This window comes from Sus scrofa, chromosome 13 (genome assembly GCF_000003025.6).
Source record: "Sus scrofa isolate TJ Tabasco breed Duroc chromosome 13, Sscrofa11.1, whole genome shotgun sequence".
In the NCBI taxonomy this organism is placed as follows: domain Eukaryota; kingdom Metazoa; phylum Chordata; class Mammalia; order Artiodactyla; family Suidae; genus Sus; species Sus scrofa.
Window position 1 is genome coordinate 19,317,167 of NC_010455.5, and position 12,275 is coordinate 19,329,441.

The window sequence follows — 12,275 nt, forward strand, 5'->3', positions numbered from 1 at the left end:
GGTTTCGGGTTTGACCCCTGGCCTCGCTCTGTGGGTTAAGGATCCGGCGTAGCCGAAAGCTGTGGTGTAGGTCACAGATGCGGCTCAGATCTGGTGTTGCTGTGGCTCTGGTGTAGGCTGGCAGCTACAGCTCCGATTAGACCCTTAGCCTGGGAACCTCCATATGCTGCAGGTGTGGCTCTAGAAAAGACCAAAAAAAAAAAAAAAAAAAAAAAAGAATATATGTTTGCATCTCAATCAGGTACTATCTTGAACATTAGAGTAAGTGTTCATTAAGGAAATGATTGATATGAGTACTTTTCAAACGTTTATATATTGCATGCAATAATATCAGAAATACTGAGAATAAAGTAATAATTCAACCATCAGGTAACTTACCTCCTTATGAGGGTCTTTATGTGCTTCCAGTGTTTTCATGACAGTCAGTTCTGCATAGTTTTTAAATCTTGCTGGTTGGTGCCTTAGGATTTCTCTTAAAACCTTTAATGCCAAAGCCCTGATTGTAGGCTAAGAAGAAACATTTTAATGTTTTCAATTTTTTTAATTGTAGATGATCTTTTATGTTTTCCATTTCTGTAACTTAAGGGTGTTAATATGGGTTGGGGGAAACACAGACAATTGCAGAAAGTATGTGGCATATTATATAATTAAGTTTTCACATCTCTAGTTGAAAACTTACACTTCTTAAAGAAATCAAGAATCAACTACATTCTATTAAAAAGGAAGTTTTACTTCTGAACAGCTAATTCAAATATGCAAAAAAAAGTGCTCTCATATAAACATTCTGTCAAACATTTTTCATTTTTCCTGTTGTCAATGGTTCAAAGCCACTGAGGTACTTAGCCGAGAAGAAAAAGTACTTTATAGTGAAAATTTGGTGTGGAAGCTAGCAGTAAAGTCTCATTTCCCCAATTTCCAAAAGTGCATACTGTTTCATTAATAGGCAATGACAGGCAATCCAAGACAGGAAAAACAGGCTATTGTTTACACAGTCTACCATTTACCTCTTTATCCCCAAGGGTTTCAAGCAATAAAAGTAATATTGTTTTGAAATGTTCATCCCAAACACTGAAAGATTCTTCCTGTGTCAGTTTCATGAGTTCATAGAGAGCGATTTTTCTTTCTTCTACACGCTCATTATGGTTGGACAACTCTTTCAATAGCTCTGCAACCAGGTCAGAATGGTCTAGGGAAAGATCTGTCAAAAGGACATGATGTTAATTCCGTAAGTTTATAGGTCAACTTTTCTAAGTATAGGAATGATAACTTTATGAAAAACAGATGGAAAATTGGTTCTAAGAAATATCAAAAATGAAGAAAAATGACAAAGTAATATTCTTATCCATCTGTCATTCCCAAAACATCAATGCTAGTTTCAAACCATTTATAATCAAGATACACAGGAGTTCCTGTTGTGGCTCAGCGGTAACCAACCTAATATCCATGAAGACACGGTTTGATCACTGGTCTTGCTCAGTGCGTTAAGGATCTGGTGTTGCTGTGGCTGTGGTGTAGGCTGGCAGATGTAGCTCCGATGTGACCCCTAACCTGGCCACTTCCACATGCCACTGGTGCGGTCCTAAAAAGACAAAAAAAAAAAAAAAAAAAAAAAAATCATAAGGGAGAGAACTGTATAATAAGTCCCCATACACCTATCAGGCAGATTTTACAATTATTAAGATTTTTACCATTTTTACATCATCTTCATCCCCTACAGCCCCCAACTTTCTTTTTCTGAAATATTTCTAGCAAAGCCCAAAGGTATCATTTCATCCTTACATACTTCAGCATGCATTTCTATGTTGTCATGCCAGGAGGCTCACAGTATCTGGGCACTACATTTTTAGTATACCAATAATGATCACTGGATTTAACTGATGACAATTCGATCCCTCTATTGTAAATTCCCCGAATTTCCTGGGCTAGGGGTCAAATCTGAGCTACAGCTGCCAGCCTAAACCACAGCCATAGCAACTGGGGATCCAAGCTGAGTCTGAGACCTGTACCACAGCTCACGGCAACATCGGATCCTTAACCTCCTGAGCGAGGCCATGGATCAAACCTGCATCCTCATGGATCCTAGTGGGGTTTGTTAACCGCTGAACCATGAAGGGAACTCCTAAAAAAAAAAATAACTTTAGGAAAACTTTCATGGAACTATAAAAAGAGCACCAAAAACCTCTGGCCCCCAAACACTTATACACAGAGCACAAAATGGAACTACTGAATTAAAAAAACTTGGATAGTCTGGAAAGAATGATCACTGAGGAGAATGAAATTAGGGTTTTGGAAGATCAAGAACCTCTGCAAAATGCACAGCAAAACCATGGAGAGGAAGAAATTTTAGAGTTCAAAGATAAGACCTTAACTTGGAGAATAAAAACTGTCTCATAATAATTTCATGTGTACAGACCAACATTAGAACAATATTGCTGGATTAAAAAAAAAACTACTGCAGCAGGATAAATGCATCTCTACAAACCTCACAAAAATCACTTCTGCAATGTTACATTATCAGAATTTTACAGATGGCAGTGGACCATTCTGATAAGAGTGTATTTTGTTCCAGCTGAATAAAGGGAAATCTTAAGAAAATGCTTTTCAGAGGAACTCAGTTCTCTTCATGAATATAGTCTTTGTAATTACTCTAGAAGATCATTAGAAATAATTTGTCATATAATGATCTGGAGAGATGACTGACAGGAAAATTTATATCAAAGAAAGTACATAAATTATTTGTTAAAAGACCCAACTGTTTACATTACACAAATGAGATAAACTGAACTAATTAAGATAAAGTATAATCAGGAGTTCTCGTCATGGAAATAAATCTGACTAGCATCCATGAGGACGCAGGTTTGATCCCTGGCCTCGCTTAGTAGGTTAAGGAGCCAGTGTTGCCCCTAAGCTGTAGTGTAGGTTGCATATGCGGCTCGGATCTGACATTGCTGTGGCTGTGGCTGTGGCCTGCAGCTACAACTCTGATTTGACCCCTAGTCTGGGAACCTCCATATGCTGCAGGTGTGGCCCTAAGGAAAAAAAAAAAAAAATTATAATTAACTGCATTTCCTCTTCTCACAGAGGAAGGCATTGTGGTCCTGTGAAAAGAACACAGGCTCTGGAATTTCACCAAACCTCTGTTTCTTAGTCTTTGTGTAATAGGAGCATACTCTCAATTATAGTACAGGCTTGGTTTCCTTATCGGTAAAATGGGAAAACAGCACCCAGCTCCTAGGGTCTCAGTGAGAACTTGGGCCTGAAACATGTATGTCCCCTGGACAACAGCATCATCCTCACTAAATTCTGGTATTCTGGAATATTACAGTCCTTGGTAAACTTTATAAAGGCCATAACCAGAAGTGGATAGCAGTATGTTTTTTTTTTTTTTTTTCTTCTTCTTTTTAGCTGTGCCCTCAGCATGCAGAAAATACAGGCAAGGGATTGGACCTGAACCACAATACCACCCTAAGCTGCTGCAGTGACAATGCTGGATCCTTAATCTGCTGTACCATAAAGGAACTCCAGTGTTTTGTGTGTGTGTGTGTGTGTGTGTGTGTGTGTGTGTGTGTGTGTGTGTGTGTGTCTTTTGAGGGCCAAACCGGTGGCATATGGAGGTTCCCAGGCTAGGGGTCTAATTGGAGCTGTAGCCACCGGCCTACGTCAGAGCCACAGCAACTCGGGATCTGAGCCTTGTCTGTGACCTACACCACAGCTCACGATTACACTGGGTCTTTAACCCACTGAGCGAGGCCAGGGATCAAACCTGCAACCTCATGGTTCCTAGTTGGATTCGTTTCCACTGCACCATGACGGGAACTTCTCCAGTGTGTTTTTTTGACCTGTTTATTTTGATAAATGTATCACTAACATGTGTATCTGTCTATAAGGTATATGGAAATAGCTGAGTGAGATACTTAAGAGTCTCATAATTTTTGAACAATTTCCTTTTATAAATATTTTCACTTGAACAAAATAATTCTGTCCTGACAAAAGTTTTAGATTTTAAAAACAAACAAACAAAAAAAAAAACAAAAAGAAAGAAATTTTACTTTGGGACAGGACATAAAAGAAAAATCAAAACAGCAATGGAGTAGTTCCCACTGTGGCACAGTGGGTTAGGGATCTGGCATTGGTGTAGCTGTGGCATAGGCTGAAGCTGCAGCTCAGATTTGATCCCTGGCCTGGAACTTTCATATGTTGCAGGTGCAGCTGAAAAAGAAAACAAACAAAAAACCAGAAACAGAGGTCAATAAATTAAAAAGGATAATATCAGCAATATTCATAATAAAATAATGTCAAACAAGGTCTTCCACGTCTCAAAGTTAAAAAAGAAAAAATGTATCTTTATTAAAAATGTTTTAATTTATTAATGTTTTAATAAATGAAAACTACTGCTATATGCAGCTTGAAACAACTTGTATTTTGGTTTAACTGAAGGTTTACCCATCTTCAGAAAGTCTTTACTCAACATAAAAGGATTACCTTATGTTTTGGAAGTCAATCTAGTATTATGCTATGAAGAAATAATGTTCTCAAGTTCAAAAATATTCTACCCAGTTTAGGTTTCAGTTATGTAATTCTCAAAGTTGTCTTTCTTTAACAAATGGAAAAGAAATGCTATCCTTAGGAAAAGAGAAGAGAATTAGACAACAAGGGAGTGATCTTGTTAAGTTGTCATTATTTTGGCTCTGTGATATTTGTGATATATGAAGTCTCTGGACAGTTGGCAAAAACACAATTACTCAATGAAGAACTTTTCAATTTGTCAGAATTGCAAATGACCAGGCCTGGGGACAGATTCTTGGATAGAGTAAGGAGGGTTTCCATGTGTGAGAGTGGGAAAGATGGGGTGTCATAGCTCAGCCAGGGTAAAATGGTGTCCTCAAGTTGTGGCCACCAGGTGTGATCTGTCAGAGTCCAAGCAGGATGGCAATGGGAATAGGAGGCCAAGGAGGTGATGGTGTCCATGTGGAATGGTAGAGCCCAGCAGGGTGAGGAATGCATCCGTGCAAGTGAGGAGGTGGTGGCAGAGATGAGGAGCTGGCTGCATACAGCAGTACTGATCACATAAGTAAATATATTAAAGATAACGGAAGTCAGATTCATCACTGTCGGAAAAATGGAGTGGTCAATATGGAAAGGGAGAAACTAGAATTACTCTTATGGTGCCAGACTGGGAATTGGAGTTATTAGTATAAACATAGAGCTTGTGATAGATATAGAAATAGATATAAATCAGTGTGTGTGTGTGTGTGTGTGTGTGTGTGTGTGTGTGTGTGCACGTGTGCATATGACATAACAGAGCTGGGGGAATAGTGATATTCCAACAGCAGTGAGTACACCTAGTGTGCCCAGACTTTAGTATTTATTTATGCTTTTTTTTTTTTTTTAGGGCCACACCCGTGGCATATGGAGGTTCCCCAGGCTAGGGGTCGAATCAGAGCTGAAGCTGCTGGCCTATGCCACAGCCCAGCAACACCAGATCAGAGCTGTCTCTGCGATCTACATCACAGCTCATGGCAATGATGGATCCTTAACCCACTTAGAGAGGCCAGGGACTGAGCCCACATTCTCATGGATACTAGTAGGGTTCATTAACCACTGAGCCACGAAGGGAACTCCTTTTATTTTTCAGTTTTTTTTTAAAGCTTTTGATTAATCTGAAATGATACTTCAAAAAACTCCACCTAGGAGTTCCTGCTGTGGCCCAATGGGATTGGCATTGCTGGGTATGATCCCTGGCTCAGGAACGTCCATATGCTGTGGGTACGGGCAGAAAAAACAACAACAACCAAAAAACACTGAAAATGTTTGCTGTGTTTTATACTTTACAATCAGTTTTTATACACCTTATCCAAACCTTGCTGCAAACTGTGATCAGTAGGGCAGGTAATATAACATCTCCAACCTAGTGACAACTGAGATTCAGGAAAGTCAACCAACTTCCCGGGTGATACAGCTTATTAAGTGTGAGAGCTTAGATCTAAGTCAGCTCCAAATCCTAATGGTAGTTTTTCCCATACTCAGTCCCTGAAGGTATCTTATTAAAGAGTTTATGACTTCATACTTAAAAGGTTATAGTAAAGAATGGGTATTCTGGCTTTCCTGCTGTGGCTCAGAGGCAGCATGGGTTTGATCCCTGGCCTGGCACAGTGGGGTAAGGATCCAGTTTTGTTGAGCTGTGGCTCAGATTTGATCCTCGGCCTGGGAACTTCCACAAGCCTCTGGTGTGGCTGAAAAAGAAAAAAAAAAGGGTATTCTTCAAAAGGGTTTGGCATTCTGGTATAAAAATTAATAACTAAGTGTGGGAGTTCCTGTTGTGGCGCAGTGGAAATGAATCCAACTAGGAACCATGAGGTTGCGAGTTCAATCCCCAGTCCTGCTCAGTGAGTTAAGGATCTGGAGTTGCTGTGAGCTGTGGTGTAGGTTGCAGATGCAGCTTGGATCCTGTGTTGCTGTGGCTGTGGTGTATGTCAGCAGCTGTAGCTCTGATTGTACCCCTAGCAGGGGAACTTCCATAGGCCGCAAGTACAGGCCTAAAAAGCAAAAAAAAAAAAAAAAAAAAAAAAAATTAATAACCAAGTGAACTGTGTCTAGAGATAGACTAAATTTATAAGCTACAATTGGTTTCAGTTGTTTCTGGGAGATCACTAAGGTTTTCTTGATTTCAAGGATGATCTTAGGATGATTAATTGTCTCTCATTTGGGGTAAACTAACAAACCACTAGAAATGAACTTTTACAAGATGGGAGAGAACATTCCCACCCCAAAGAGCCTTACTTTTTAGGGCACTACTATAAAAGAGGATGCATGTTTCTTTTGCTTCATTGATAACCAGTCCTTCAGTACACAGACAGTAGCAGCATGACCCAGGACATACCATCAGGAAACTGGTCAGCGTCATCATCAAACATGGCTTCCTTGAGGGCAGACTTATTGAAGAGACTGATGCTATCTGAATAGTTATACGGATTATAGTCTCGAGAGCGTGGAGAGGAGTGAGCAGGCATCGAATGGAGCAATGAAGCTTTGTTATCAAGGGCCGTTTGGCTTGAGTCAGTAGCATCACCTCCTGCTCTTGGGTCGGACATCCCAGGCCCGCCACACATCTATTAAAGGGAAGGGGAAGGCAGAGCAAATTAACCCATTTTCAAATATCTCTTCAAAATACTAAAAACATATTTCTCTACTGCTGAAAGGCTATTTTAAAAAGGTAACAACAACGACAAAAAAGGAATGGAAATCAAATGAGTTAAGACTTAAATTCAAAAAGTCAAAGCTTATAGAGAAGATGTAAAGAAACCATGGCTATGAGGGCAAATAAGAACCATAAAAGAATGCCTTCTCTAGTGATGCCTATAGTTTCCTTGCCAATGGCTTGATCAAACAGTGTGATTAGCTACAGCTTCTCCATGCCAGTTAAAGATTACATCACAGAACTAAAAACTACCAGATACTTATCATTAAGGTTGTTGATTATACAATGAAGTATGTCAACAAAGTCTAAGAAAACCAAATTTAAAAAGGCCTACTTAAAACAGAGGTCTAAAATAATCACATAACTTTTGGAAGGATGCCTGATGTAGTTTGAGTTCATTAACAAACTTATAAAAATATCAAATACCAACAAAATATCACCATTAACACCATTTACTGAGCAACTATGTGCCAAACCATTAGCTAGCTGCTTTACAAATATCCTTTAAGTATTCACTGTGTACCTATTCCACACCATGTATCATTCTTGGCAATGAGAATATATTAGTGAACAAATGAGAAAACACTGTCCTCATTAAGTTTACATTCTAAGAGTTCTCATTGTGGTGCAGTGGTTAATGAATCCGACTAGAAACCATGAGGTTGTGGGTTCGATCCCTGGACTTGCTCAGTGGGTTAAGGATCTGGTGCTGCCATGAGCTGTGGTGTGGGTTGCAGACATGGCTCCGATCCCGCATTGCTGTGGCTCTGGTGTAGGCCGGTGGCTACAGCTCCGATTAGACCCCTAGCCTAGGAACCTTCATATGCCACGGGATGGGCTCAAGAAAAGGCAAAAAGACAAAAAAAAAAAAAGTTTACATTCTAGTGGAGGGACAGAGACATTAAAAAACCATAATGGGAGTTCCCGTCGTGGCGCAGTGGTTAACGAATCCGACTAGGAACCATGAGGTTGCGGGTTCGGTCCCTGCCCTTGCTCAGTGGGTTAACGATCCGGCGTTGCCGTGAGCTGTGGTGTAGGTTGCAGACGCGGCTCGGATCCTGCGTTGCTGTGGCTCTGGCGTAGGCTGGCAGCTACAGTTCCGATTCAACCCCTAGCCTGGCAACCTCCATATGCCGCGGGAGAGGCCCAAGAAATAGCAACAACAACAACAACAACAACAAAAAGACAAAAGACAAAAAAAAAAAAAAAAAAAAAAAAAAAAAAAAAAAAAACCATAATGAATGAGTAAGTATGTGGTACAGTAGGAGTGATGAGTGTATGGGAGGCAGTACAGTATTAAAGGAATTGTGAGTGCCAAGGTGGGAGGGAGGAGGCTGCAGATAAAATATGGTGGTCAGAGTAAGACTCACTGAGAAGCCATCTGAGTAAAAGGAAGGAAGTGAGGCAACTGGCCATGGGGTGATCTGGAGGAAGAGTGTTTAAGGCAGAGGTAGCAGCTATGACAAAGGCCCTGAGGAGAGTATGCCTGGTAAGTTAAAAAAAACAGCAAAGAGGTGTGTGTTTAGAACAGAGTAAAGTAATGGGCAATGAGGCCAGACAGAGGGAAAAAAGTCTATTGTGTAGACTGTGTATTTTGAAGATAGAGTTGACAGATTTCCTGATGGACTGAGTAGGCAGGATGAGAAAAAGAGATTAGACAAGGACTACTGTTCTGTTCAAGGTTTTGGGCTAAGCAATTAGCACTGCTATCAACTGAGATAGAAAAGATCAGGAGTTCTAACAGGCAGTTAGAGAGCGGTCTGGGCTGGGTGGAGTCATGTGATTTATTATACTCACAATAATTTTTGTCTTTTTTAGGGCCACACCTATTTTATTTTATTTTTTTCGTCGTTTTGCCAGTTCTTGGGCCGCTCCTGTGGCATATGGAGGTTCCCAGGCTAGGGGTCCAATCAGAGCTGTAGCCGCTGCCTATGCCACAGCAACGCTGGATCTGTGACTTACACCACAGCTCATGGCAACACCAGATCCTTAACCCACTGAGGCCAGGGATCTAACCTGCGTCCTCATGGACACCAGTCAGATTCATTTCCACTGAGCAAAGATAGGAACTTCAACAGTAATTTTTAAGTATGTAGTAATATCCCTATTTTCCTTAGGAATGCACTGAGGCTTAGAAGTAATAATCTAATTAGTAAATGCCAATCTCACTTCTGCCAGAATTTACTGCTTGCGCTCCAGACACTGTACCATGCATCTTTGGAGGAAAAAGATTCAATTAAGCAGTGACTCTTACTAACCTATTATTGCTACCACATGCAGCTTTGGGGATAGGGAACCTCAAACACAAGGAGTGGTAAGTAGTTTTTGGCATCCAGTTTACATATAGGCATGGGCAGAAAAACAATAGTAGGAAAGAAGTCAGGAAGCAGAGGGAGCCCTTTAGAGATTTGCTGAAGCACTGCAATGCTCCACAATTTTGTAAACACTGAGAAACTACAGATTCCACAGGAAGTTGTGGGATAGATTGTTTTGAGAAAAGTCTAAGCCGTCAGAGAAAAGTCTAAGAAGCAGAGTAAAAAACAATTGCTCTTTGTATAGTGGCAGAGTCAACAAACTGAATAATAATATTCACAAATGTCAGAAAGATGGGTCATAACATTCTTAACTCAAACCGCATAAATCAGTACCACTATGCATTAACAGGAATAAAAAACATCTAACCACCTTATTTTGTCCTAAGAGCCATGTCATCTGGCCCATGTTTCAGTCCTCCACACTTTCATAACCTTCCAAATACACCTCCTGGTTCTTAACTGTACAAAGCTTGCTCCCATCTAACTGTCTTTGCACTTGTTATTTCTTTCATGGAATTCTCCTCTTTTAAATCTTGTATGGCTTTATTTGGGTCTCAATGCAAATGTAATCTTCCCTGACCACTTAAATCTAAAGCAGATTCACTTCACATTCTAACCGCAAACTCCATAGTACGCATCTCCAGCCAGAAATCTATAAGGAACACGAGGGCAGTGAGTCTGCCCTGTAGATGTGAGACCCAGAACAGGGCCTGGCATATGGCAGACACTTGGTAAATACTGAGTGACTGACCCTTGGACAGTTATATTTCAAAATGATAGAAAGCAAAGTTAAAACAAAAAACTTAATGAAAAAGGGAGCAATGTAAGAATATTCAAATACTCACTGAGTCGACATCATCTTTTTTAGATTCCCTTTTCAATGGCTCATTCATATCTTCTTGACTACGGAAGCTGAAATTCTGAATTGCTTCAGTGACACCTCTAAGAGAGCTATAAATATCTTCAGAGTTCATATTTTCTGTGTCATAATCAAATGCACTGTGAAAAAGACAATTATTTATGCATAGTTTTAAAATATCACACATTTGAGAAAATTACATAGGATATTTACAAAGACAGGAATGGAGACTGTTTATGCTCTAAACCAGAATTAGCAAAACAAAACCTAACAGCTACAAGTGGCTAAAGTACATGTCCCCTTGTTTGACCATCAAGGGCAGCCTACAGTGACTCTAGAGTGATGGCTCTTTTTTTTTTTTTTTCCTTTTCTTTTTAGGGCCACACCTGCAGCATATGGAAATTCCCAGGCTAGGGGTTGAATCAGAGCTATCAGAGCTACAGCTGTTAGCCTACACCACAGCTACAGCAACACCAGATCCAAGCTGCATCTGCGACCTACACTACAGCTCACAGCAACACCGGATACCCAACTCACTGAGCAAGGCCAGGGATCAAACATGCAATCTCATGGATATTAGTTGGATTCTTAACATATTGAGCCACAATGGGAACTTCCTAGAGTACATGGCTCTTAACAACTGGTTTACTTTTCACCTTCAAAAATGTTCTGACTGAACAAGAACAAGCAATCCAAAAATTTATATGGAACAACAAAAGACCAGAATCGCCAAAGCAATCCTGAGAAACAAAAACCAAGCAGGAGGCATAACTCTCCCAGACTTCAAGAAATACTACAAAGCCACAGTCATCAAAACAGTGTGGTACTGGTATCAAAACAGACAGACAGACCAATGGAACAGAATAGAGAACCCGGAAAGAAACCCTGACACCTATGGTCAATTAATCTTTGACAGGGGAGGCAAGAACATAAAATGGGAAAAAGAAAGTCTATTCAGCAAGCATTGCTGGGAAACCTGGACAGCTGCATGCAAAGCAATGAAACTAGAACACACCCTCACACCATGCACAAAAATAAACTCCAAATGGCTGAAAGACTTAAATATACGACAGGAGACCATCAAACTCCTAGAAGAGAACATAGGCAAAACACTCTCTGACATCAACATCATGAATATTTTCTCAGGTCAGTCTCCCAAAGCAATAGAAATCAGAGCAAAAATAAACCCATGGGACCTCATCAAACTGAAAAGCTTTTGCACAGCAAAGGAAACCAAAAAGAAAACAAAAAGACAACTTTCAGAATGGGAGAAAATAGTTTCAAATGATGCAACCGACAAGGGCTTAATCTCTAGAATATCTAAACAACTTATACAACCCAACAGCAAAAAAGCCAATCAATCAATGGAAAAATGGGCAAAAGACCTGAATAGACTGTTCTCCAAAGAAGATATACAGATGGCCAACAAACACATGAAAAAATGCTCAACATCGCTGATTATAAAAGAAATGCAAGTCAAAACTACCATGAGATACCACTTCACACCAATGAGAATGGCCATCATTAATAAATCCACAAATAACAAGTGCTGGAGGGGCTGTGGAGAAAAGGGAACCCTCCGGCACTGTTGGTGGGAATGTCAACTGGTACAGCCACTATGGAGAACAGTTTGGAGAGACCTTAGAAATCTATACATAGAACTTCCATATGAACCTGCAATCCCACTCTTGGGCATATATCCAGACAAAACTCTACTTAAAAGAGACACATGCACCCGCATGTTCATTGCAGCACTATTCACAATAGCCAGGACATGGAAATAACCCAAATGTCCATCGACAGATGATTGGATTCGGAAGATGTGGTATATATACACAATGGAATACTACTCAGCCATAAAAAAGAATGACATAATGCCACTTGCAGCAACATGGACAGAACT

At 40.2% G+C, this 12,275-nt stretch overlaps 1 protein-coding gene across 50 annotated transcripts in view; it reads right to left on the reverse strand.

The window, feature by feature from the left end:
• CLASP2 (cytoplasmic linker associated protein 2) overlaps positions 1-12,275 on the reverse strand; it is a 205,160-nt gene that overhangs the window by 11,737 nt on the left and 181,148 nt on the right. For all 50 annotated transcript variants that reach the window (XM_021071582.1, XM_021071594.1, XM_021071595.1 and 47 more), the window contains 4 exons: positions 10,359-10,512; positions 6,881-7,109; positions 1,005-1,198; positions 379-507 (listed from right to left, as the gene is read on the reverse strand). In XM_021071582.1, coding sequence (XP_020927241.1) covers positions 379-507; positions 1,005-1,198; positions 6,881-7,109; positions 10,359-10,512 — 706 coding nt within the window. The remainder of the gene's footprint in view (positions 1-378; positions 508-1,004; positions 1,199-6,880; positions 7,110-10,358; positions 10,513-12,275) is intronic.